Source organism: Garra rufa, chromosome 21, assembly GCF_049309525.1.
Source record: "Garra rufa chromosome 21, GarRuf1.0, whole genome shotgun sequence".
In the NCBI taxonomy this organism is placed as follows: Eukaryota; Metazoa; Chordata; class Actinopteri; order Cypriniformes; family Cyprinidae; genus Garra; species Garra rufa.
Genome location: NC_133381.1, coordinates 23,524,154 through 23,552,143, shown reverse-complemented (window position 1 = coordinate 23,552,143; position 27,990 = coordinate 23,524,154). Strand labels below are relative to the sequence as shown.

General features: G+C 37.8%; 2 protein-coding genes across 2 annotated transcripts; both read left to right on the top strand.

Annotated features, from left to right (window-relative positions):
- Positions 1-44: 44 nt before the first annotated feature.
- On the top strand, positions 45-26,968 carry LOC141295360 (protein PALS1-like). Its single transcript, XM_073826572.1, has 15 exons — positions 45-94; positions 137-149; positions 262-334; positions 582-790; positions 4,288-4,365; positions 7,212-7,337; positions 7,450-7,611; positions 7,928-8,005; positions 8,199-8,382; positions 8,662-8,730; positions 8,894-8,965; positions 13,682-13,849; positions 14,225-14,427; positions 23,933-24,073; positions 24,480-26,968. Exons 1-15 carry the CDS (start codon positions 45-47, stop codon positions 24,654-24,656), a joined length of 1,803 nt encoding a protein of 600 aa, XP_073682673.1. The 3' UTR covers positions 24,657-26,968.
- LOC141295572 (uncharacterized) lies at positions 15,474-24,059 on the top strand. The gene is made up of 4 exons (XM_073826805.1): positions 15,474-15,691; positions 16,825-17,418; positions 18,338-18,718; positions 20,263-24,059. The coding sequence occupies exons 1-4, from the start codon at positions 15,537-15,539 to the stop codon at positions 22,490-22,492; spliced, it is 3,360 nt and encodes a 1,119-aa protein (XP_073682906.1). The 5' UTR covers positions 15,474-15,536; the 3' UTR covers positions 22,493-24,059.
- Positions 26,969-27,990: the final 1,022 nt, after the last annotated feature.

Sequence of the window (27,990 nt, the reverse complement as noted above, 5' to 3'; positions counted from 1 at the left end):
AATAAATGCAGCCTTGGTAAGCATTTAATATCAACAAAGTGACTATGCTGCTTAAACTAAACTCCAGTGATCTCCAGAGTTCACCTCTACACTCGTAAGCATGACTCTTAACCTCAGGTTCCTCATGTTTCTCCAGGAGGATTGTCCCTGTAAGAAGTGCACTTGGATCCCTTAGGATAAAAACGGCTTACTCGCTGAGTAAAACACAAGATAATGTTTGGTAGTGATTTAGATATTTGATATTTCATTTCACATTCACAGTGTGGGTTGAAAGTGGAATTTACCCAATGTTTTGGGGGCAAATATAATGGTATACCATATAAAAGCCTCAAAGGTGAAGTGTGTACTTTTTTTATGGTAATTAAATAGTTTGCATAAAATTAAAAGCTTTTAATCTAAATCTTTGGGTTGTTATTTTTTTCTAATAAATAAGCTGTCTTCATCCAGGCAGTGCATGTTTTATCTTATTTAGTAAACAGAAGTGACTGGAAAAGTCTATTAAATGTATCAGTTCATATTTTTTGGCTGTAAATTTCATTAACAACCAATTTATTTCTCTCTTTCTCTCTCTGTGTTGTCAGAGCTGGGTGATTTGCTTGACTCTCTGCTGCGTCTGCAGCTGCGTCTGACAGATGCTGAGAGTCAGCAGGACGTTGAGCTGCTGTTGGAGCTGCTGCTGCAGTCGGATTTCCAACAGGCGTTCATCATGCACCGCAGCGTGGCTCAGAGCATGAGACGCCTCTGCCCGCCGTTCCCGCTCACCGCAAACGCACAGCAGCTCAGAGACGAGGTACAACACACTACCAGTCCAACATTCAGCTCCATAACTGACATACTCAGAACAAAATACTAGCTTAACATTATAAAAATGTTTTGTTAACGTTTCTGTTTAGTTATAAAAATGTTCATTTTGAATGTTTTTAACATTAAAAATACATATTTATTTATTGGTTGGTTATGCAAATCTTAGGGGAATATTCTGCACTGTGAAAAACAATTTGTTCAGTCAACTTAAAATAATTTTAAGTTCAGTCAACTTTAAATGTGAAGTTGTACTAAGTGACAACTTAGATATTTGGGTTGATTCAACTGAAAATTTTAAGGCAGCTTGGTAACTTACATAGCTTTTAAGTTTAACAAACCCAATTTTTTTTAATCAACTCAAATATATGAGTTGTCGCTTAGTACAACTTAACATTTCAAGTTGACTGAACTTTTTTGAGTTGACTGAACTTAATTTTTTTTCCGACATTATGGGAATGTTCACTGAACATCCTGAAAAAAGAGAACTAAATTGTCTCATAGACAGACACAATTTAAAACAAAAAATTTTGATTATGTGAATGTTAAAGGGATAGTTCACCCCAAAATTTAAAATGGATGCGTATCTGCTTTCCCCAGAGCATCCAAGATGTAGGTGACTTTGTTTCCTCAGTAGAACACAAACCAAGATTTTTAACTCAAACCGTTGCAGTCTGTCAGTCATATAATGGCAGTCAATGGGCACCAAATCTTTGAGAGTAAAACAAACATACACAGACAAATCCAAAATAAACCCTGTGGTTTGTGTCGATACATTGAGGTCTTAAGACACAAAATGATCAGTCTGTGCAAAAAAATGAACATTTATTTATATAATTATTTACCTCTGATCCAGCACAATATTCAACTGTCCTGAGTGCGTTCACAACAGCCGGCGCTTGACGCGTCTACTTGATCTGCCATAGTAGATGCACTTACGGAAGTGATCTGTCACTCATTGCCTCTCAAAATGGTAATTACTTGTGCTTATCCTGATTCTGGCAACCGAATAAAAACTAAACGATTCTGTTTCTTTATGCAAACTCATCTGGAAGTGTTGACTTTTCACCAACCACATTGCCAGAGCACGTTGACGCACCACGCGCCGGCTGTTGTGAACGCACTCAATACAGTTCGATGTTGCGGTGGATTAAAGATAAATAATGATATAAATACTGTTCAGTTTCTTGCACAGACCGATTGTTGTGTGTCCTAACACCTCAATGTATCGTTACGAGCCACAGGGTTTAAGTTGGTTTTGTCTGTGTATGTTTTTTGTACTCTCAAAGATTTGGTGCCCATTGATTGCCATTGTATGACAGCAACGGCATGAGTTAAAAATCTTTGTTTGTGTTCTACTGAAGAAACAAAGTCACCTACATCTCGGATGCCCTGGTCAGTAAGCAGATTTTGGGTGAACTATCCCTTTAAGGCAAAATTCAAATTATAATTTTTTTAAACATCATGGAAATGTTACATTTGAATGTTTTCTAAAATCCAAAAGAGAACAGATATTTACTTCCAGCTCATATACTGGAAATTGAAGGTCTAGTCAAACACATTGCATTGTGTGCTATCATATGTGCATACTGCACACTTGTGAGGTCTTCCAGATATCCCATGCATGCTACAATCCTGCAAACTTGTACACATATATATGTAAACTTGTTCTTTTTTGAGTATTTGTAGTCATTGTACTTGAGCAAAGGCGTCTGAAGTGCTTAATAAGGACATGGTAATTGGCTGATCTGCCCTGTGCCAAAGCATGTAGCTGGATGAAGCTGGGTTTGTAATCCGCCATTGGCTTATGGACTGAGACAAGATACTACGACTAGATTCTGGAGGCCAGAATGAGATCTAATGGATTAATACAGTCACTGCATGTGTGTGTGCTGATTAGGTGTGTAATGCAGCGCAGAGAGGTGTTAGCAAACTGTTTCATCACATACTCAACATGAAATCACATTCATAAGCCTTTTTTTTTTTTTTTTTTTTAATGTGATATTTCATTTGGAAACAGGATATTTCAGTCAGATTTTTAATCCATTGTGGACTGATTGGATGTTTCTTAGACTAGGAAAATCTATCATAGAAATAGTTAACCCCAAAAAGGAAAATTTGCTAAAACATCTACTCACTCTAAGGCCATCCAAGATGTAAATTAGTTTATTTCTTCATCAGATTTGGAGAAATGTAGCATCATATCACTTGTTCTCCAATGGATCCTCTGCAGCTAATGGGTGCCGTCAGAATGAGAGTCCAAACAGCTGATAAAAACATCACAATAATTAACAAGTAATCCACACCACTCTAGTCCATCAGTTAACATCTTGAGAAGCCAAAAGCTGCATGTTTGTAAGAAACAAATCATTATTATGGCATTTTTAGCTTTAAACTGTTGCTTTTGGTTAAAATTCAAGTGCATAATCCATATAACATTACCTCCAGTGAAAAAATGGTCTGGTCTGAATCGAGAGAGAAATCAGCTCTAAACTGAGATGGACAATAGTAAAGTATCTTTACCCTGCTATAAAAGTACTTTTAAAATGTGTCTGTAGTTTATCTGAGACTGTTTTTCTTTAGAAAAATTTACTTCACAACATTCCAAAGCATAATATTGTAGATTTTACTGCACTACGTTTCATATTAAATATAATTTAATGCTTAACCACATTAGAAATCTAAAAGATTTACTTGAGTATAAAAAGTACTACATTTGTAATGTTCTTAAGTATTAAAAGTAAAACAAACAACAACTTTTATCTATGAAATGTAGTGCAGTAAAAAGTATGACATTATGTTTTGGAATGTAGTGAAGAAATGTTTTCCAAAGAAAAACAGTCTGATAAACTACAGATATGTTTAAATTGAGTGAAGAGTAAAAGAGTAAAATACTTCACTACTGTCCGCCTCTGGCTCTAAACAAATATATTTGTGGATTTTGATGTGAGAGACAACAGGAGATAGACTTTTTCACTGGAGAAAGTGTTGTTATGGATTATGGACTAGTTTGAAGTTAAAAATGGCTTATTGATGCTTTTGTTTCTTACAAACATGCCGCTTTTAGCTTCTCAAGACGTTAACTGATGGTGGTGAGTGGTGTGGATTACTTGTGGATTATTGTGATGTTTTTATCAGATGTTCAGACTCTCATTCTGACGGCACCCATTCACTGCAGAGGATCCATTGGTGAGCAAGTGATGGAATGCTACATTTCTCCAAATCTGATGAAGAAACAAACTCCTCTACATCTTGGATGCCCTAAGGGCTAAACTATTCTTTCCTAACCAAATTTTATTTTATTTTTTTCATTTGCAGTAAATTCAGCTGGGACATTTGAGTTGTGCAAACTGTGCATAAAAATGTAATGAAGTATTGGACTGTCTGCATCAGGTTACTCTAATAAGCAACAGTCATAGTGATGCTGTACAGGTCTAGGTGAAACTCTTTTCTCATCTGTGTTGTTGACTTGTTCTTGATCTTTAGGTGGAGAGTGTCCTGCAGTCTAGCAAACACACTGAAGCCACAGAACTCACAGGCCTGCTGATGTCACCACGCCTGCAGGTAAATCATGAGAAATGAATCTCACGCAAGATTCATCATTTTACTGAAGTTTGATTGGACACACAGTCTTTGACATCAGCAATAAAAATGCAGAAACGTTAGGTCTCTAAAGGCCAGACTTTTCAACGCATAAACCAAGCTAACAAGGAACATTCTCACAATGTTGTCAGCGTTTATCCTCCTGTCTGTATCTATATCAGAGCACGCCTGAACTAGTGAAGCAGATGCACAAAATTTCCAATCAGTCATTTGATCAAAGAATCAGACTTGATTTAGTGTGTAACATATTCAGGCCCACATCAAACCCTAGCAAGGGCGTGAAAACAACTTCCCCGGGTGTCTATTTGTACACACCACAGGTTATATCCAATTAACGGCCTTAGACACAGATACCTGCCACAGAACACGCCACGAGATGACTCCCCTCCCCGCAGATATTCAGCCCTCCCGCTGTGGTCTGTCACCACACACGCTGTGGGCATCCTGATGGCCATTTAAAACAGTGTGGCTCTGTTTTTCTTCATACAGTGTGAATGCGTGAGGAGGTAAGAGGTGATGTGATGATTGACAGCACTGTGGGAGATTATGGAGGATCGGGTTTACGTTCAGGTTAAGCTGTGGGTCGTGTTTGGCAGAAACTGATGTCGCCAGGGGTTATTATAGTGAGGTACGAGACACCTGTCACCTTCAGTAAGGTAAAGCGCCAATCCTGTAGCTGGGACAGAGTCTTGGGTTAAATGAAATGGGCGGGAACTTGTTCTGGTACTTCTCAGTTTAAAGAAGTTTGACTTTTTGCTTGTTTAAATTACGTTTTTAGGGCAGTGTTTGAGGGCATGTGTTTTCAATACATACAGTAATTTTGCATAACTTAATTTTTACATTAAGGTTGCCACTATAATGCTAGGCCATTGTAGTAGTTGCTAGGGTGTTGCTATGCAGGTGTTAAGTTGCTCTAGTTTTTAAATTAAAATATTGCTAAGTGGTTGCTGTGCTGTTCTGGGTTGCTAGGCTATTGCTTGCACAGAGTGTTCTCTGTTTTTGATATGTTGATAGTTGGTTGCTAGGGTGTTCATTTAAAATGTTGATATGCAGTTGCTATGGTGTTCTGGGTGTTGCTATATTTTCTGTGTTTATAAAGGAGTTGCTAGGTGGTTGCAAGCGTGTTTCTATGCAGGTCGTAATTTGTTCTAAGTGTTTTAAAATATTGCAAAGTGGTTGCTGCAGTGTTCTGGGTTGCTAGGCTATTGCTAGAGTGTTCTCTGTGTTTGATATGTTGGTTTCTAGGGTGTTGCTATGCATGTGGTAATTTGTTCTAAGTAATTTAAAATGTTGATATGCAGTTGCTGTTGTGTTCTGGGTTTCTGGACTATTGCTGGAGTGTTCTCTGTGGTTGATATGAAGTTGGTTGCTAGGGTGTTGCCATGTAGAGTCTAAGGAGTTCCAAGTGTTTTAAAATGTTACAATGTAGTTGCTATGGTGTTCTAGGTGATAGCAAGGGCAACACCAGGCTATTACTAGATAGTTGCTAGGGTGTTCTTTTTTTAGTGGGGATTTGATAGGTGGTTGGTAGGGTGTTGCTATGCAGGTTAAGTTGTTTTAAGTGTTAAGTGTTTTTAAATGTTGCTATGTGGTTGTTCTCAGTTGTATTCTGGGTTGCTAGGCTATTGCTAGGGTGTTCTCTGGTTGCTGGTGTGTTGCTATGCAGTGTCTAAGGAATGTTGCTACTTTGTTGCTGTGGTATTCTGTGTTGCTTGGCTATTGCCAGGGTGTTCTCTGTGTTTGATATAGAATGAATAGTTGTTTGCTAGGGTGTTGCTATGCTGTGTCTAGGGTGTTCTGTTTTTTTTTTTAATGTTGTGGTGTAGTTACTATTGTGTTCTAGACGGTTGCTAGGGTATCACTAGATTATTGCTAGGTAGTTGCTAGGGTGTTCTCTGTATCTAATGTGGAGGTGATAGTCAGTTGCTATGGTGTTGCTATGCAGGTGTTAACTTGCTCTAATTGTTTTAAAATGTTCCTGTGTGGTTGCTGTGGTGTTCTGAATTGCTGTGCTATTGCTAGGATGTTGTCTGTGTTTATTGTGGAATCCATATGTTGGTTGCTAGGATGTTGCTATGCAGGTGTTAAATAGTTCTATTGCTAGGCTATTGCTAGGGTGTTGTCTGTGTTGGATATGGAGTTGATAGGTGGTTGCTATTGTGTTGCTAAGGTATTCTAAGTGTTTTAAAATGTGTGGTTGCTATTGTGTTCTAGATGATTGCTAGGGTGTTCTTAGTATATGATAGGGAGTTGATTGGTTTCTTGGGTATTGATATGCAGTGTCTATATGTTCAGTGTCTTATGTGTTCTATGAGTTTTAAAATGCTGCTATGTGGTTATTATGGGTGGTTGCAAGGGAGTTGCTAGGTTCTTCTCTGTGCTTGCTAGGGAATTGGTATGTGGTTGCTAGGCTAGGGTGTTGTGCAGGTGCTTAATAGTTCCGAGTGTTTTAAAATATTCCTATGCAGTTGCTATGGTGTTCTGGCTGTTGCTAGGTAGTTGCTATATTTTCTGTGTTTACTAAAGAGTTGCTAGGTGATTGTTAGGGTCTTGCTATGCAGTTATTAAGGTACTCTAAACATTTAAAATGTTGCTATGCTGTTGCTATGGCGTTCTGGGAGGTTGCAAAGTTGTTGCTGGGTAGATGTTGAAGTGCTATAAGTGTTTTTGTCTCTGTGCAAATGCATGGGTGTTCTGGGTGGTTGCTACCCATGGTGTTGCTATGAGGTTGCTAACGGGTTCTGGATCATTCCAGTTTTTGCTGACATCTCCATTCACCAATGTTGATGTTTGTGTCTCTTCCTCAGGCCCTGATGGAAGCTCATGACTGTATCGCTGAGCAGAAATTGGATTTCGAAACTATTGAATCTGTGGACCAGGATGAAAAGACCACCAAACTGGTTTCCCTGGAGAAAACACGTGACATGCCTCTGGTAAGTTTCAAAGTTGTTAATTTATATATATAATCTCTATGGGCAGCATTGAATGCGTTACTGTAGTTTTTGACAATGTGTTTGTTGTATATTTGGTCTTTTACATGTTTAGGGTGTGACAGTGCGGAACGAAGATGACCGCGTTATCGTCAGTCGGGTAGTGAGTGGTGGGACGGCTGAGAAAAGCAACCTGCTCAGTGAAGGAGATGAAATCCTGGAGATCAACAGCGTTTCAGTTCGTGGAAAAAGTGTTAATGATGTTCACAACATACTGGTGAGATCCAGAAAGTCCTGAACCCTTAGAAACATTTTACCATAATCATTTGTTGATGTAAAGTTTGGGCTTGCTGATCAAGTAACATTTAGTGTTATTATCAATGTTAAAAACTGCTTCACATTTGATTTTTGTGGAAACCATGATACATTTTTATTTCTTCAGGATACTTTGATGAACATAAAGAAAAGCATTTATTTGAAATAATTTACTGCAGCATTATAAATGTCTTTACCTTGCTATATAAAAGTATTTATTTCCTTCTTTCAAAAAAATAAAATCAGTTTACATCTATGTTCTTCTTGTTTGTCTCTAGTCCTGCATGCACGGTTCCCTCACGTTTCTTCTCATCCCAAACTCTCAAAACAAAATATCTCTTCACAGACCAACTGTGGTATGACTTAATCTTTAATTTCTTTATTTTCATTCTTTCGTTTGGACGTGTGCCACCTTTTCTAGGCTTGTCTTCAACTTTGTTTTAAACCCTTGTGGTCTTCTTGCCACATTGCATTCTGGGATTGCCTTATCTATGCATGAAGTAATTAGTAGTGTCCTTCACTTCTCCTTCTCGTTCTCTTTCTTTCCAGATGCATGTGAAGGCAAACTTCAGCTATGACCCATCTGACGACCCATATGTGCCATGCAGAGAGCTCGGTCTGTCCTTCCAAAAGGGAGACATCCTTCACGTCACTAGCCAGGACGACCCCAACTGGTGGCAGGCATACAAGGACGGACATGAGGACCAGAAGCCCCTCGCTGGCCTTATACCTGGTGAGTAAATTTACCATAGTGTCTGATGAGTTACAGGATAGAGACAGAAAAAATGCAATGTAAATCCATTGAAAAAAATAGTTTTTTGCTAAATAGGGCAACACTCAATCAAATATTCTTTCACTTTTTATTTGCCTAATTAATTTAAACTCAGGTTCAGTGAGTACAATGTTATAATATAGTCTTTTTCTAACTAATAGTTGCATGTCTAGTACCGTATGTGTGGTGCAGCACCAAGACAATATCATCAGTGGTCATCAAATATTGTATTTGTTCAAGGGAAGAGCTTCCAACAGCACAGAGAAGCCATGAAGAAAACCATCACAGACAGAAATCAAGAGTTTAAGGGTGAGCTGGACCTTGTCTGTCTAAAACTCACTTACTTCCTGCCAGAAGAAAAAAATTGTATACAGACACAAACGTACATCTGAACTGCTTCTTAGAGCTTTTATCATCCTTGCTGTTGATCTTTGTGTGGAAAGTTCACTGATAATAATTCTTCTTTTTTCAGGGAAACTTTGGTGTGCAAAGAAAAGCAAAAAGCAAAGGAATAAACTCTTGTTCAACCCTAGTAAGAATATTGGTGAGTATCTGCTGAATTTCTAGTCAAGAAATCTAAATGTATCCTTTATTAAATTAATTGTTCCTGGTATCTAACCAGTTTGCTAGTCATCATTTCTAGTAAAACATGGCTAGAATGCTATGGGTGTTTGCCATGCTGTTACTATGCAGTTGCCATGGTGTTCTGAGTGGCTCCTAATGTTGCTATGCAGTTGCTAGGGTGTTCTGAGTTGTTTATAGTGTTGTTATGCAGTTGCTGGGGTGTCCTGAGTTGCTTCTAGTGTTGCTATGCAGTTGGGAGTGGTTTCTAGTGTGTTTCTATGCAGTTACCAAGGTGTTCTGAGTTGTTTATAGTGTGTTGCTATGTGGTTGCTATGGAGTTCTGAGTTGCTTCTAGTGTGTTGTAGTGTTAATTTCGTCAGACGAGACGAGACGAAATATGTTCGTCAACGACCCTTTTTTTCATGACTAAGACGAGACGATGACAAGACTGCACCACTGTCCAAAAACGCTGACTAAGACTAAATTAACATGCATTATTGTTGACGAAAAAAGACGAGACGAAAATGTTTTGCATAAAATAAAAACTAAGATAAAATCTCTCTTCATTTTCGTCTACAATCGTCTCTGCTTTTTCATCAGCTGTTACGGCTTTAAAATATTCAAACTGCGCTTTGGCGCGCTGGCTGGCGCCGCTGAGCCAGAGACGGACGAGCTCTGCTCTTGTCATATAATCACAACTATGCAGTGTTTTTAACCACATAACGCTTATTTTAGGTTTCAGACATTTAAATACACATAAGTACTAGTAAAAGGAGACATTTAGAGTTTGTAAAATACACACATAGGTCTATGGAAGCAGCAAATAACAATCTATTCAAATATAATTTGCCGATGTGTTTTATTCATATCACATACACATAGGCTTAGTAACTAAAAAGTTCACTCCATTCCTCTTCTAGTTCACCAGCCACTTACTTGCATGTATTTCGGGAGAAACGGATGAATGTATGTGCTGTAAATACGGCTGACAGGACTCTGAACGGCAGCGCGAACAAACATGGCCGCGCCCATCTCACGTTACAGATTACGATCCAGATCATTTATACAGGGTTTTAAACGACGAAACATACTAATTCACACATATTTGTGAATCGGAATATTAGATAGTTCATGGCATGGTAAGCAAGTGTGTGAGTATTCTGGATAAAAAAGGAAAAACGAAATAAAAGCGATCTATCTGTCATACAGTGTTATTGTGTCTGTGTTGTGTCACGTGACAAGCTTGATGCGTCGCCATGGAAACAATAAGGACGAACGTTCTAAAAAAACTGTCGCTTAAAAAAAACTCACTCTCAGGGGTCCGCTAGAATATTTTAAACTCACCACTGAAAGGGTTAATCATTTGTGAATGTGTCTCCTAAATCAGAAATTGAAAACCAGACACGTTTAACATTTGCATTCAACAAAAATCATTCAACAAGTGTATTTTGTCAGGTAATTTTGACATTTAACCAATGTTTGAGATATGTGAAACACTTTTTTTTAACTGAAATGTGTATCAGTAATAATCTCAGTAATAATGTGTTATTTTAAAAAAAGACTACAATTTTTTGACTAAACCTAGACTAAAATATATTGAGTTCTTTTTTGACTAAAACTAGACTAAAATTAAAAGACTTTTAGTCGACTAAAACTTGACTAAGATACCTTGAGTTTTCTTTTGACTAAAACTAGACTAAAATGACGAGACTTTTAGTCGACTAAAACTTGACTAACAAAAAAAGATATGTGAATGACTAAATATGACTAAAACTAACAAGGACATTTGGCACAAGACTAAGACTAAGACTAAATTAAAAATAGGTGACGAAATTAACACTAGTGTGTTGCTATGCAGTTGCTAGAGTGTTCTGAGTGGTTTCTAGTGTGTTGCTATGTGGTTGCTAGGGTGTTCTTAGTTGCTTATAGTGTGTTGCTATGCAGTTGCTAGGGTGTTCTCACTGGTTTGTACTAGTGTTGCTGTGTGGTTGATAAGGTGTTCTGAGTGGCTCCTAGTGTTGCAATGCAGTTGCTTGGATATTCTGAGTTGTTTGTAGTGTTGCTATGTGGTTGCTATGGTGTTCTGAGTTGCTTCTAGTGTGTTGCTATGCAGTTGCTAGAGTGTTCTGAGTGGTTTCTAGTGTGTTGCTATGGGGTTGCTAGGGTGTTCTGAGTTGCTTCTAGTGTGTTGCTATGCAGTTGCTAGGGTGTTCTCACTGGTTTGTACTAGTGTTGTTGTGTGGTTGCTATGGTGTTCTGAGTGGCTTCTAGTGTTGCAATGCAGTTGCTTGGATATTCTGAGTTGTTTGTAGTGTTGCTATGTGGTTGCTATGGTGTTCTGAGTTGCTTCTAGTGTGTTGCTATGCAGTTGCTAGAGTGTTCTGAGTGGTTTCTAGTGTGTTGCTATGTGGTTGCTAGGGTGTTCTTAGTTGCTTCTAGTGTGTTGCTATGCAGTTGCTAGGGTGTTCTCACTGGTTTGTACTAGTGTTGCTGTGTGGTTGATAAGGTGTTCTGAGTGGCTCCTAGTGTTGCAATGCAGTTGCTTGGATATTCTGAGTTGTTTGTAGTGTTGCTATGTGGTTGCTATGGAGTTCTGAGTTGCTTCTAGTGTGTTGCTATGCAGTTGCTAGAGTGTTCTGAGTGGTTTCTAGTGTGTTGCTATGTGGTTGCTAGGGTGTTCTTAGTTGCTTCTAGTGTGTTGCTATGCAGTTGCTAGGGTGTTCTCACTGGTTTGTACTAGTGTTGCTGTGTGGTTGATAAGGTGTTCTGAGTGGCTCCTAGTGTTGCAATGCAGTTGCTTGGATATCCTGAGTTGTTTGTAGTGTTGCTATGTGGTTGCTATGGTGTTCTGAGTTGCCTTTCGTGTGTTGCTATGCAGTTGCTAGAGTGTTCTGAGTGGTTTCTAGTGTGTTGCTATGTGGTTGCTAGGGTGTTCTGAGTTGCTTCTAGTGTGTTGCTATGCAGTTGCTAGGGTGTTCTCACTGGTTTGTACTAGTGTTGTTGTGTGGTTGCTAAGGTGTTCTGAGTGGCTTCTAGTGTTGCAATGCAGTTGCTTGGATATTCTGAGTTGTTTGTAGTGTTGCTATGTGGTTGCTATGGTGTTCTGAGTTGCTTTTTGTGTGTTGCTATGCAGTTGCAAGAGTGTTCTGAGTGGTTTCTAGTGTGTTGCTATGTGGTTGCTAGGGTGTTCTGAGTTGCTTCTATTGTGTTGCTATGCAGTTGCTAGGGTGTTCTCGCTGGTTTGTACTAGTGTTGTTGTGTGGTTGCTAAGGTGTTCTGAGTGGCTTCTAGTGTTGCAATGCAGTTGCTTGGATATTCTGAGTTGTTTGTAGTGTTGCTATGTGGTTGCTATGGTGTTCTGAGTTGCTTTTCGTGTGTTGCTATGCAGTTGCTAGAGTGTTCTGAGTGGTTTCTAGTGTGTTGCTATGTGGTTGCTAGGGTGTTCTGAGTTGCTTCTATTGTGTTGCTATGCAGTTGCTAGGGTGTTCTCGCTGGTTTGTACTAGTGTTGTTGTGTGGTTGCTAAGGTGTTCTGAGTGGCTTCTAGTGTTGCAATGCAGTTGCTTGGATATTCTGAGTTGTTTGTAGTGTTGCTATGTGGTTGCTATGGTGTTCTGAGTTGCTTCTCGTGTGTTGCTATGCAGTTGCTAGAGTGTTCTGAGTGGTTTCTAGTGTGTTGCTATGTGGTTGCTAGGGTGTTCTGAGTTGCTTCTAGTGTGTTGCTATGCAGTTGCTAGGGTGTTCTCACTGGTTTGTACTAGTGTTGCTGTGTGGTTGCTAAGGTGTTCTGAGTGGCTCCTAGTGTTGCAATGCAGTTGCTTGGATATTCTGAGTTGTTTGTAGTGTTGCTATGTGGTTGCTATGGTGTTCTGAGTTGCTTCTCGTGTGTTGCTATGCAGTTCCTAGAGTGTTCTGAGTGGTTTCTAGTGTGTTGCTATGTGGTTGCTAGGGTGTTCTGAGTTGCTTCTAGTGTGTTGCTATGCAGTTGCTAGAGTGTTCTGAGTGGTTTCTAGTGTGTTGCTATGCAGTTGCTAGAGTGTTCTGAGTTGCTTCTCGTGTGTTGCTATGCAGTTCCTAGAGTGTTCTGAGTGGTTTCTAGTGTGTTGCTATGTGGTTGCTAGGGTGTTCTGAGTTGCTTCTAGTGTGTTGCTATGCAGTTGCTAGAGTGTTCTAAGTGGTTTCTAGTGTGTTGCTATGTGGTTGCTGGGTGTTCTGAACTGCTTCTAGTGTGTTGCTGGAGTGTTTTGAATGGGTGTTTAAAGGTTCAAATCCAAACGATCCTATGGCTATGACTTGTGTGCAAGTATAGAGCATTTTTCCACTCGTTTAGTGTGAATTTGATTCAGCTGATGGGTTTGAGGTGTGAATGGTTTTGTGTGTGTGAAAAGCTGAGAATGTAAGGGTCGTTAACTGATAGCGAGTTTTTTCTCCTGTCCTGCATGCTTCTCCCGACTGAAAATGGGCCATAAGACAGAACAATGACAGCCAGGTTGCAATTTGCATTTAAAAGCAGAAGACATGCTGAGAAGGCAGACAGGTTTACCTTTAGTTTTTGGCATCCAGCATTTACCGTTTGAATGTTATGGAAATTCATTGTTCTCTGAAAACACATGTTGAGTTCAGTAGCCCTGGTAATGACTAATGACATTTATAATTGGCAAAAAACTCACCAGTAATGAATATTTGTCATTGTTTAGAGCATCACAGTGAGGATATCCTGACCTATGAGGAGGTGGCACTGTACCATCAGTCGCCCAACCGCAAGCGTCCCATCGCCCTGATTGGTCCACCCAACAGCGGACATGATGAACTGAGACAAAGACTGCTGTCGTTACAGCCTGACCGATTCACCGGTGCTGTTCCACGTAAGATTATGCTTTTTATAGCTTTGACATAAAGTTGTTTAACATAAGTTTTGGAACAGAACCAATGGTTTAATTGTTAAAAGGACAGTTCACCCAAAATGAAAATTTGTTAAAATTTACTGACACTCAGGGCATCCAATGTAGATGAGTTTGTTTCTTTATTAGATTTGGAGAAATGCAGCATGCTCACCAATTGATCCTCTGTAGTGAATGGATGCCATCAGAATGAGAGCCCAAACAGCTGATAAAACATTAGACAAGGTTGCATATGCAACCATTAATTAACGCATACAAACAGACATACATTTATAAACAGACTAATATTTTGTCTATACATATCTATTGTACTTATTTGTGATTTTGAACATGTTACAGACACCACACGAAACCCCCGCACACATGAGGTGAACGGCAGGGAGTACAACTTTGTTTCACGACAAAGCTTTCAATCTGACTTGGCTGCAGGGAAATTCATCGAGTCGGGCGAGTTTGAACAAAATCTGTACGGCACAAACATGGATTCAGTCAGACAGGTTGTCAACTCAGGAAAAATCTGTTTGCTCTGTCTTCAGCCCAGGGTAAGATGGCGTAAGAACCCAATAATGCCAATTACCAAGTACAACATGCATGGAATTGTTTTGCTGTATGCCATGTGTGATATAAATACAAATAAGCAAAAGGTCAGTAAAGTAATAAATAATAGACAATGTGCAATAACAATTAAGTGTAATTGAGAAATTACATGACCAGACAAATATGAGATAACAAGGGAATTTACATATTTATATTTGTGACCCTGGACCACATAACTAGTCATAAGGCTTTTTTTTATTGAGATTTATACATCATCTGAAAGCTGAAATAAACAAGCTTTCCATTGATATATGGTTTGTTAGGATAGTACCATATGTGGCCTGAGGGTGCAAAAAAATCTAAATATTGAGAAAATCACCTTTTAAGTTTTTCAGATGAAGTTCTTAGCAATGCATATTATTAATAAAAGATTAAGTTTTGATAAATTTTCGGTAGGAAATTTACAAAACATCTTTGATCTTCACTTAATATAATGATTTTGGCATAAAAGAAAAATTGATCATTTTGACTCATACTATGTATTTTTGGCTATTGCTACAAATATACATGTGCTACTTCAGGGTCACATTGATTAAAGTGCATACAAAAATATTTAAAAAGTATATATTAAAAAAAAGCGATGAAAATGTGAAATCTGTAGCTGATGTTGTCTCTTAACTTCATCTGTTTTTCTTATATGCAGTAATATAAGAAAAGAGAGCAGTAAAATCGAAATATTGTATTCATTAAAAAAAAGAAGATATTCATTGCAAAACATTTTAACAATATGACACAACCACCAAGACCAGACAAACAAAAAAGCACCAAGAGTCAAGACATTAATTTTAACAAGAGCTTTTTATATGTTTGGTTCTTATAAACACAAATAAAAGGGTCTGCTTTTCACGTCGCATAACTGATGATCTCAGCCGTTCGTGTGCACGTCACTCAAGATTGTCCTCCAATCAGAGACTGGGATAATCCCTACGCAGCGGTGGGAGGCGGGATTTGTGCAGAAAGCTCTCTGGTGCTGTGAGCCTGCGTGCATGTTCTGCAGCGTCTCAACCGGGTTTGAGGAAATTGCATTGAGTTTTCTTCGCCTTTTCTGCGCATAATGGCATCGGCAGAGGATGTCGGAGCGAAGAGGCAAATGTTTTATGAAATCGAGTGCGTAATAGACGATTGCGACACTGAAGTTGGATACAAACCTCTGTCAGACAGCGACGAGCTCGACGATTCGGGGGAGGAGGAGGAACCGCGGGAAGAAGAGTGAGTAATACGTAATATGTAGCGTTTTTTACCTGTTGTGGGGGAGAAAAAATATGCTTTTATTGCTTTAATGCAGAATGCAGCTTTCAGTTCTTAAAGCTAGATAGGCGAAACAGTGCTTGCAGGACGCCAAAGCATAATAAAGACCCCATTAAATCGAAACGAATGCACTAATACACTATTAATAATAATCGTTATATATGCATATGTATATATATATTTATATGTATGTGTATGTATATATGTTAAATTATAACAATTTTCCCACCGGGAAAACGTCCATAATTTAAATGACATCATCTTGCACTCAGGGGCGTATCCTTATTTTTTGTCCAATTAAATGCTCGCTAGAATTTTAACGTCCAGTCACCTAATATTAAAGATTATGGTTCATTGCTATGACAAGACTATTGAATATTATAAAAGGGGATGTGCATGTTGATTCGCACCATTCCAAATGTTTAAAACGGCAGTAATTCTTATATGAGCTAACGTGCATAATTATTTATATTTGGGAAAAGATGCAATGATCATCTGTGCCAAAGAAAGCCTATAATGCATGGTGAAAGCAGTCAATTTCCCAGTCTTCAAAAGGGTCTGACACTGGTAAAACATTGTTGCTATGCAACAAAAATAGCAATCTGCTATGGGAGCTGTGCATGTACGTGCTGTTGGCAAAAAACATGCAGCTTTTAATGGGGGAAGATGCTTCTTGAAGCCGAATTTTGACCTTGTTTGTCCAAGCTATTCATTAGAAGATCCCGATGGCGATGTCATTGAAATGCTTTTTCAAAATATTGCATTGCCAGACATAGTGCAGATAATCAGCAGAATGCATTTTCTTGTTTTATGATAAATTAAAAATCAATGACAGACAGAGAAGATTTCTAATTGGTTAGATTTTCAATTTTCTAAAAAAAATATTTCAATGGTAGAATTTTGAGCTGAATTAACATTAAATGATACAGCAAAGCATAACAAAACAGTCTTGCAAGCACTGTAGTCAATGCATGTATTGTTTCCAATCATGAATCAGTTTTTCCCCACTTATGCTTTCTGTTGCCTAAAGTTTAATGAAGCACAATAAACCGCTTCGTGCAGTGCATATTAAGTGTATTCATTATATGTTACAGTATTGATTCGTCTGAAGAATGGGAGCCTCTCAGGCGTTCAAAACTAAAGAGGAACTCATCCTCTTCGCCTTCATCGTCTTTACCACGCCGGAGAGGACGGCCACCTAAAAATGCCTTGAAACCCTCTCCAGCAGCACCAGCACCAGCAACAGCCCGCATGCCGAAAAGCACCCCGGCTATCTCCTTACCTCGACGGAGAGGCAGACCACCTAAGGACAAAACAAAAGCCAAACTTTTTCCTAAACCCACCCCGTATCCCACGATAGTGCCTAAACCCCCTCCTTATGCCACGCTGATCCCTAATTCCTCCTTTAAATTCGGCCCTCATTCCACATCCACCATTACGCTTGGCCCTAATTTCACTCCTATAGCCCTCACCAATGCCTCATCCTCCATTAAACTGACCCCTAATTCTACGCCCATACTCATCTCTAATCCCGCTTCCACATTTAAACTCAGCCCAAATTCTACACCCGCCTCCAATCAGGCACCGATAGCTACCCTCATCTGTACACCCACATCAACGGGGCTTCTGTTAGATGGAGACACCAGTGAGGTCAAGTCAGTGAAGAAAGAAGTACCATGGGAAGAGAAGTGAGTAAATTAATTAATGTAAATAAAATAAAATAAATTGGTTTACAGCGTAATGAATGGAAGCCTGTTTCTGCCTCCAAAATAAAAAATAAAAAAGGTAATTGCAAATTTTTATCTCAATATTTGAAATTTTTATATATCTCAATTGTGAGTTTACATTTCGTAATTCTGTTTAGTCCTGCCACAAAGTTTAAATGTTAAGGTTTATATATTTATATTTACGAGTTTATATTTGTATATAAGCGCGTTATACACTTACAATTGTGAGTTCACGTTTACAAATTTTTTGTGACAAATTCTGAATTTTTCTCACAGTTCTGAGAAAAAGGTCAAAATTATAAGAATTTTTTTTTTTAAAGAATTATAAAATTGTAAGAAACAAATGTGAATTGTGAGATTAAAAAAATGCAGTTACCTTTCCTTTTTTATTTATTTATTTTTTTCTATGGCTTCCATAGTAATCAGACCTGGACATATTTCAATCGTTCAGTTTTGTTTTCTTTGTTTTGTCTTTGATTTTTTTTTTGTTGAAGAAATTAATATTTTATTTAGCAAGGGCACAACTGATCAAAAGTGACAGTACACACACTTATTACAAAATATTTATTTTTGAAATAAACGTTAAATAATAATGAAAATAAATTACATTAAATGAAAGTAATTATGCTGAAAATTCAGCTTTGCATCACAAGAATAAATTACATTTTAAAATATATTTCAGTAGAAAACCGCTATTTTAAAATATAATATTATTTTTCAAAATTTCACAATTGCCACAAAACAAATGTAGCCTTGTGAGCATTAGAGACTTCTTTCGAAAACATTAAAAAGCTTTCCGTCCCCAAACCTTTTGAATGGTAGTGTAAAATTGTGCTTAATGAATGCATGCATAATAAAGTATATTTGGTTTGTGTTACAGTGTGGATGCAATTCAAGAATGGCCTATTACAGAGGAAGAAAGCCTAGTTTGTTCAGAATCACCAAATGCAAAGAGGCAACGACTCTCTTCCCCAATCCCTCAATCTACATCACCTCCATTGACAGACAGGCCCTTGAAGCACACCTCAAAAACTAGTCTCCTGCCTGAACTTGCACCCATAGACACTTCTGATCATGTACCAACCTTTCAGGCCAGCTCTATAAGCATCGATAAACCATTGACCTCTACAACAACTGCTGAGCCGACATCTGATACCAACCTTAATCTTGCACCCATCAGGCCTCGGGCCGACAGTGACCTTGATGGCGACAGTGACGAGATCAGTGATTCGGGGAGGGAAGAGGAACTGTGGGAAGAAGAGTGAGTAAGGAAGTCTTGCATTTATTGTAGTTTTTGAAATTTAGTGTCATTAACACAGAAAACGTCATGAGATACGTTTGCAAAAGATGCAAGATATGATCGCAGTGGTCAAAGGCATCCATTGAGTAGAATGCAAAAACATAATGTGTGTGAACAGCCATAGCTGCTTTTTTTTATTTTTTTAAACACAATAAAATTCTATACAATGAAAGCAACTGCTTACTGTTTCTATTTATCTCTCTTTTTTATTTTTTAACTATACAAACCTTGCAGATTCTTGAAGGGTTATATCAGTAATATTTCAACATGAACACTTACTGGACTGAAGCTAGATAGAAGTATTATGTTCAAATGTGAGTATCAAATTTGATCCATCAGGCTTTGGAGGAACAATTATTTGTTCATCTCTCAATTTCCATTGTGTTGCATTGCAGTATATGTTTTGCCCTCTACAATAAAAACAGAGCTTCGGTCATTTGAAGGGTTTCTGCAGATGATTAAAAACTCTTAAAGATTTCACATTTTGCGCGCTTCTGTGTTTGATTTAAATAATCTGTGAAACGTGTTGAGATGTGTGAGCTTGTTCTTTTATGTGCAAGAGTGCTTTTCCCAAATATCAGCACAAGTGCAAATGTGATATTATTTTAACAGATCAATAAACAATCAATAAATTGTATGTATTCAATATATTTTTGCTTTATTTAGCAAAACATTTTAATTTTCCAAATGAAACAACAGCTGAATCCTTGTGCATCTCTAAGCAACACACAGCGGTGCTTCATTACTGAATGAATTAGCGTTTTAAATGAATCAGTTTAATTATTGATTCAATGATCCATTTATAAAGACAGGAGACACTTGAATGAATCAGCTGTTCGAACAAATCGGTTGAATGAATGACTCAACTGACTCAAAAGACATGCCACCATCTACTTGCTGTTTTACTTTCATATGTAAAGTACTGGTACCTTTTAATTAATTTAATAATTTAAAGATGTGATAAGAAGCAACCTCATAGCATTATTTATACAGTTGTAAATGCATTCAAAAACCTGCTTAGCAAAACATTGTCCAATGTCTAATCAACAAAATCCCCAAATATATGAAAATATTTTTATCAGTGTTGCACACCCTTATGTCCTGGAAAGGTCTTAAATGCCTTAAAAGCCATAATATCTTACAATATAGAGTGACTGCTGACATTTATCTGCATTTCAGCATACATTTTGGCCATATAAATATCAGGACCTACACCATATTGCATATTATTGTTCAGTTTGACCCTCTGAATACATTTAAGGTGTTATTTTCTCTTTAAGTATCTCCTATATCATACTGTTTGAGGAATAAAAGCCTGATGTATCAAATATGATACTCATCAAAAACACATCCAATGTTATTTATTTACTCATTTTGTCTACAGATTCAATAAACGTATATTTCATGTAAGACTTTATAACGTTAACCCAGATGTTAGTTGTTTTCAGTTGTTGTTATTATGGCCACTGAGTCCATCCATATAAGGTGTTTGTTTTATTTTACAGTCTTGATTCTGCTGATGATTGGAACCCTCTTTTGGAAAGTCCGGATCGTTCAAAGTCACCTGCATCAGCTCAATCACCAAGAGGAGGCAACCCTCCTACACCCACATCATCAGGACCGATAGACAAACTCTCTATATCCATGTCTGTTCTTGCTTCTGAAGCCACTCTCACACCCACTTTTGAGGCCAAGCCCACAACCAACCATATTTCCACTCTCACACCCACCCCAAGTCCCGCACCCACCTTACCACGACGGAGAGGCCGGCCACGTAAGCATCCCTTAATACCCAACCTCACACCTCAACCAACTATTGATTCTACTCCCACAATCAACTCGAATCCGTTACCAGCTGCGAGTTCCACTCCCTTAACCATCTCTGATCCCATTCCGGCACCAAGTTTAGATCCCGCTCCCAATCCCGTATTCTCTACCAAGTCTGAACCCAATGCCAAACTTGCATCCACTTCTGAAGCTAAGCCAGAAGAGAAATGTAAGCCTGTTGCAACTTCTTTTTCCAAAAGGCAATCCAGTGGCAGGTCATTTTCTGCCTTGGATTCACCTTGGGTGAAAGTTGAGAGCAAGCCAGATAAGTGGCTCGACATCACCAATGAGGATGAGGAACCGGTACTACCCAATTTCTCTCCCAAGCGACCACCAGGTCCGCAGCTGACGGCAGATGCAAAGTATTCACCCTTACAGTTGTTCCAACTCTTTTTCACCAATTCTGCAGTCAAGACGATCGTTCGAAACACCAACAGCAATGCTGAAAATAGAGCGAAATCTGGAAAGAAGTTTGTCTGGGTACCTCTAACCATAGCTGAGTTCTACTCATATTTGGCTTTAGTTGTCTACATGGGGCTGGTGAAGGCAAAGTCCATTGCGGACTACTGGGCGAGAAAACGGATGTACAATTTCTCGTACCCACAATCCATCATGTCCCGAGCAAGATTTCAAGTCATCTCCTGGAATCTTCACTTCTGTGATCTTCAGGAGGACGAGGAGAACAATAAAAAGAAAGGCACTGCGGATTACGACCGACTGCTTAAAATCAAGCCTCTGTATACCGATGTACTTTCAGCATGTAGGAAACACTTTCACCCCAACAGAGAGATTTTAGTAGACGAGAGAATGGTCGCTACCAAAGCTAGGATTGGATTTAAGCGATATATGAATGACAGACCAACTAAATGGGGTTACAGACTCTTCGTTCTTGCCGATTCGTCCTGCGGGTACACGTGGAATTTCTTCGTGTACGAAGGAAAGACTTCGACGTCGACGGGGAAAGGTGCCGGGTACGATTCGGTAATGAGACTACTGGATGTCAAAGTCCTCGGCAAGGGTTATAGGTTATACATGGACAATTTCTACACCAGCTCGACTCTTTTCTTGGATTTGCTGCGGAACAACGTCCTCGCTTGTGGCACATTGCGCCATACCGCCAGTTTACCGAAGGTCAATGACTTGAGCGGAAGATCTGAATTGGGATCCATCCGTTGGTGTCGACAAGGTCCTCTTTTGTTCATCAAATGGATGGATGCGAGAGAGGTCCTCATGTGTTCCTCAATTCACAAGGCGTATACTGGGGATACGGTCACGAGGAACGCCAAGGGTTCCGATGGGGTTTGGAGAACACGTCTAATTCCCATTCCGTCTGCTGTGAAGGACTACGGCAAATGCATGGGAGGCGTTGATTTCTCAGATTCCCTCATCGAGTACTATAACGTCCTCCACAAAACCACAAAATGGTACAAGACCTTCTTCTTCCATTTTCTCGACATCGCAGTGGTCAACAGTTTCATCCTTCACCAAGAATTGGCGAAAGCTGAGAGGAAGACCCCGCTCACTCATAAAATGTTTAGGGAAACGCTTGTTTCTGAACTCGCTCGTGCCGGCAGAGGATGGAATCCCTCAGCTCCCAAAGATCCTTCAACATCCGGCGCAAAGGAGTCGGCACACGTGCCTTCAACCCTTGATGAAACGAATGCGTACTCGCCGTCCGACACAGAGTCGTCTCCGCCAGCCTCTCCTGCCCATACAGAGCGATGCTATCCGGAGTATTTCGGTTCTGATGCTACGCATGGGAGGCGAGTTTGTGTGATGTGCAAACTGCAGGGAAATAAAGTCAAGACTCCTATATTCTGCTCCCATTGCAAGGTGGCGTTGTGCTTTGTGTCGTCACGTAACTGCTTCAAGAAATGGCACATGGAATATCACTTGGAGGATTTGTAGAAGTGATGCATGTTTGGGTTTTTTGAGGCCTTTTATGACTGTTTTTCATTTTGTATAAACTTGTTACTTGTATAGTTATGACTCTATTAAATGCAACTACAATTGATACTGTCTCTTGTTTTCTGTTTGCATCTTTGTGTACATTTTTATCAGGTGATTTTTCTACCAAACAAGGGCGCTGCTAAAATCCAATATTCATCATGTAAAATAATGTTTACTTAAAGATGAAGTATTTTTTTATGAAGTGAATGTTGATTCTCTGGGAAAGTGTAACATGGTGGTGCTATTGAATATTTGATCAGTTTTTGGATCTCGACAAGCCCAACACAACGACTGAATGATGCCAGGAAATCTATTCGATAACCAGTTATTTTAGTATCATTAAGATATTATTATGTAATATTTTAGATTAGGTTTTGTCGTTATGGACTGGTTTCACAGACAGGTCTTAGACTAAGCCAGGATTAGGCCATAGTTCAATTAGGACAGTAAAGTAATTTTTATAAACATGCCTTAGAAAAAGTGAATGTTAAAAACGTTACTGTGTGCATCTTGAGACAAAACTAGGGCACTGACACTTTTCAAGATCAATCAGTGCAAGTTTCTTTCAGTTGAAACAGTTCAGAATTATATTTTAGTCTTGGACTAATCTTAATCCTTGTTTGTGAAACTGGGGGTTTATGTTCCATTTTATTTTTTTTATTTTTTTTTTTTAACTAAACTAAATTAAAATAATAAATTAACCCAGTGTTTGTTTTGTACTTTTCTTGCTGGAATTCTGACTTGTAGTTTGGCCTGATTTAGTTATTATTAAAAAATAATTATATTTTGGAGATAATTTAGGAAAACCTGCCAAGTACAACATTTAATTGTAGTTATTTAAGATGAAGAAACAAAAAAAAGACTAATGGTGCTGTAAAACAACGAGACTTTTATTTTATGTAATGATGGATGTTTCATCTACAATTTAACGTTATTGAGGGACAAGATGATAGAACATCTTGTAAAAATATGAAAATTTATATTAAAACATCTAGAATCTATGTCTAGAACAGAATACTGAGAAATCTGACTTTACAAATGAGAAGCAGTGGGATTTATTACATCATATTGGAATGTATCCATTAATTTCCATTGATTTCTCCATTAATTTGTCACCTTAATGGTTAGCCTATATTGTACAACAAAAGTCAAATTACAAAAAAGTAAATAACAAAAAATACAATATCATGTACAGTAATGCCAATTTGTAAGCTAATGTTTAATTGCCAGGTAAATAATCTAAATTGTGACCTTTGTAAGGATTGTAGGATTTTGGTATTTGCTGCAGATTGCTGAACATTACAATATATTCAGTACATTTAGATTTTATTTTGTTTTGTATTTGTTTCTTTCTCTGGTTTCCATTTCATTTGTTCATTTGTGTTTTGTATTTCTCAGTCTCTGCGAGTGCTGTGCTCCTCAGATCTTAAACCGTACATCATCTTCATCAGGCCTTCTCCTTCTTCACCTTCTCATCCTCCTCTTCCTCCTCAGGAGCGATTCTCCACCCTGCTGACCAGAGGAGTGAAGAAACACATGGTCTTCATCATACACATTTTTCCTTTAGACATTTACACTAGCAGTCAACTATATATTTATATATACAGTTTATATATACATATACGTTAATCAGATTTTTTGACTATGTATACCAGGTTTTTTACTATATACCAAGTAAAGTGCTGCTTTAAATTCATCCAATCAAAATATAAAAAAAAAAAATAAACAAAATGCATTTTAATTAAAAGCCTTTAGAACAAAAGGTTTTTGAGAACACAAGAAACATAAATTCATTAAGCATATCCAAACCTAGACTGCTAGATCAACAGTTTCATGTAATGATGTTCCATGATGTGTATAATGGGAAACCACATAATAAACTATTTTCACGCTACATTTTTCTTTAAAAAATTGACAAAATTAACATTTTATTTTCTTTGTGCAGCCCGAGGATGTGAGGGAGACGGTGGAGAAAGTGCGTGAGATGGAGCACAGCTACGGTCACTTGTTCGATGCAATCATCACAAACATCGAGCAGGAAAAGAGCGTCTCAGAGCTGCTGAGTCTCATTGACAAACTGGACATCGAGCCGCAGTGGGTCCCTTCAGCCTGGGTCAGCTAAAATACATTCAGTTCAGAAGAAATTACGTGTTTTCAGTGTTGAAAGCTAGAAATGTTCTGATGAGGAGCCACAAGTGGTATGTTCGAAAAACTACTCATACTGTTTGTGAAGTATGCATATTTTGCACATCTGTGTGTGTCTGCTTGTTAAAGGGGTCATCGGATGCAAAACTCACTTTTACATGTTGTTTGAACAGCAATGTGTGTTGGCAGTTTGTGTACACAACCACCCTACAATGATACAGATCCACTCAGTGGTATTTTTTTTTTTTTTAATCTTTAGAAGTAATATCCCCTTTTAAAAATCAGTTCATTCTCAGCTTCTTGTGGGTGTGATGGCACACAGACAGAGGCCACTCCCACGATAGTTGATTGACATGAGCGCCTAACCTTAGACCCGCCCTCACCGAGCTAAAAACAGTCCGACTCCGATCGCCATTGTGTGACTCAGGTGTCTCAGATTGAGCGACTGAGGTGTTCTGTTGTTGGATGTAATAATGAACATAGCAGTCCTCATTTACTCCCAACATCTGAGACGCTGAAGATGCAGAGGATTAACGTTACTTTCGTTTTTTAAAAGGAAAGCACCAATCCCGATCAACACATGCGTCTATGTTTGTGCGAATCATTCGTGATGCAGCTTCACCCACAGCAGAAATAAGTATGGGTTTTTTATGCATCTTTGCAAATGGCCTTTCTTAATAATGTTCTAGTTAGCAAGTTTCACGGCTAAACGCGGCTAAAGTAAACATTACGGCTCATCATCCCACGGCAGAGAGGGGCGGGGTGAGCAGAGCTCATTAGCATTTAAAGGAACATGCAACAGAATAGCTCGCTCTAAAAAGGGCTGATTTTGACAAGGTAAAAAGTGTTTTTTTCACTACCATTGAGAAATTTTAATCAAAGTATGTTATAGATTTCTCATAAAGACCCTAAAGAATCATATCAACTTGTGGAAAATGGGCATCCGATGACCCCTTTAAAGGAAAAGTTCACCTCAAAATTAAAATGTACTCACTGTGAGGCTATCCAAGAAGAGGAGTTTGTTTCTTCATCAGGGTTTAGAAAAACGTAGCATCACTTGCTCACCAATGGATCCTCTGCGGTGAATGGGTGCCGTCAGAATGAGAGTCCAAACAGCTGATAAAAACACCACTCCAGTCCATCAATTAACATCTTATAAAGCCAAAAGCCGCATGTCTGTAAGAAACAAATTCAATAAGAATTTGTTGCTTTTTGCTTAAATACGAGTCCATAATGCTGCTTCCTCCAGTAAAAAAGTTATCTAATCTGAATCAGGAGATAAATCTGCACAGATAAAGCACAGTTTACAAGCCAAAACAGCTCTAAACAAACATGTGGGTGGATTTTGGTGTGAGAGACAACCGGAGATGGACCTTTTCCACGTTATTATGGATTATGGACTATTTTGGTCAGAAGCGACAGTTTGAGGTTAAAAACATCTTAATGATGGATTTGTTTCTTACAAACATGCATCTTTTGTTTTCACAAGATGTTAATTGATGGACTGGAGTGGTGTGGATTACTTGTGGATTATTGTGATGTTTTTATCAGCTGTTTGGACTCTCATTCTAACGGCACCCATTCACTAACCATTGCTGAGCAAGGATGTAATGCTACATTTCTCCAAATCTGATGAAGAAACAAACTCATCTACATCTTGGATGGCCTGTCGGTGAGAACACTTTCAGCAAGTTTTCATTTTTGGGTGAATTATTCTTTTAAACATACTGAGGCACAGTACGCAGTACAGTATTTTTCCATTCTGAACAGGCCCGAATTTCTGCAGTATGGACTTCCGTAAATTTGTGGAGATTACTGCGCTATTGTTTTACCATATTCTATGTTTGTAGTATTTGACCTCTAACATTTCCGCACCTGTAAACCAAAATAAGAATAAAAGAATAGAAATTATTTTCTAAACATAGACACATATCAAAGTATTTAATTATTTGTGAGCAGTTTCATAGAGCTTTAAATCTGTTTCCATGTTCTAATATCAGTAAAGTGACATATTACAAATGAATGATGTTTTTGAATGTATAACTTGTTGTATGATTTGACAATAACTACGCCAAAACTAATGTTAACATTGTTTTTCATTAAAAAAAGTTAAATTAAAAAGATATGCGGTGTAATGGTAAATATGCAATGAGTGATAACTTTTAAGTGCAAAACCACAGAAGCACATCTTCATTTCTTGGTTTAACATTTAATTTAGCATTGAAATGTATTGAATATGTAAATTATATTTTTATTTACCTTTTATGAAAGTCAGAAAGTTATATTAAAGTTCTGCCACTGGATAAAAAGTTTTGAAAGGCAGTTCCTTTTTTATGTCACAATTATGTTTTATTGCAATTTTGAGTTTTTTTGTTTCTGCCACATTATAAAACATTCACTGCTGCTCAAAAGTTTGGGATGAGTTTTTAATGGTTTTTAAAGAATTTTTTTCTGCTCATCAAGGGTGCATTTATTTGATCAAAAATACTGAAAAAAACTTAATATTGTGAAATATAATTTCAATTTAAAATAACTGCATTATGTGAATATATTTTAAAATGTAATTTATTCCTGTGATACAAAGCTACATTTTCAGCATCATTACTCCAGTCTTCAGTGTCACATGATCCTTCAGAAATCATTCTAATATTCTGATTTATTATCAACGTTGAAAACAGTTGTGCTGCTTAATATTTTTTTGGAAACTGTTACACTTTTTTCATGATTCTTTGATCATAAAAGGTTAAAAAGAACAGCATTTATTTAAAATGGAGAGGTTTTCCAACAATAAACACTACTGTTCAGAAGTTTGGGGTCAGTAAATGTTTATTCTTTCTTTTTTTTTAAAGAAATTAATACTTTTATTCACCAAGGATGTGTAAAATTAATAAAAAAGTGATAGCACAGATTTGTTAGAAAAGATTTATATTTTGAAAAATGCTGTTCTTTTTAACTTATCAAATAATAAAAAATAATTATAATTCTGATAATAAATCAGCATATTAGTATGATTTCTGAAGGATCATGTGACACTTAAGAGCTGATGAAAATTCAGCTTTGCATCACAGGAATAAATTATATTTTAAAGTATATTAAAATAAAAATCTTTATTTTATATTGTAATAACATTTTACAGTTTTTACTGTATTTTTGATCAAATACATGCATTGATGAGCATAAGAGACTTATTTTAAGCCACAGTGTATATACTTTTAAACTTTTTTAAAAGAATTGTGATATTAAAAATCTGTAAATTAAGTTTGATTTTTCAAGTTTAAAGTTAACATGCATTTGCAACCCATATTAAGTTT

Coding starts and splice junctions, on each gene's coding strand:
- LOC141295360 (XM_073826572.1), top strand. CDS start 45: ATGCTGCTTAAACTAAACTCCAGTGATCTCCAGAGTTCACCTCTACAC. Junction 8,383..8,661: donor CCTCGCTGGCCTTATACCTG/GTGAGTAAATTT, acceptor TATTTGTTCAAG/GGAAGAGCTTCCAACAGCAC. Junction 14,428..23,932: donor TGCTCTGTCTTCAGCCCAGG/GTAAGATGGCGT, acceptor TGTATTTCTCAG/TCTCTGCGAGTGCTGTGCTC.
- LOC141295572 (XM_073826805.1), top strand. CDS start 15,537: ATGGCATCGGCAGAGGATGTCGGAGCGAAGAGGCAAATGTTTTATGAA. Junction 15,692..16,824: donor GAGGAACCGCGGGAAGAAGA/GTGAGTAATACG, acceptor TATATGTTACAG/TATTGATTCGTCTGAAGAAT. Junction 18,719..20,262: donor GAGGAACTGTGGGAAGAAGA/GTGAGTAAGGAA, acceptor TTTATTTTACAG/TCTTGATTCTGCTGATGATT.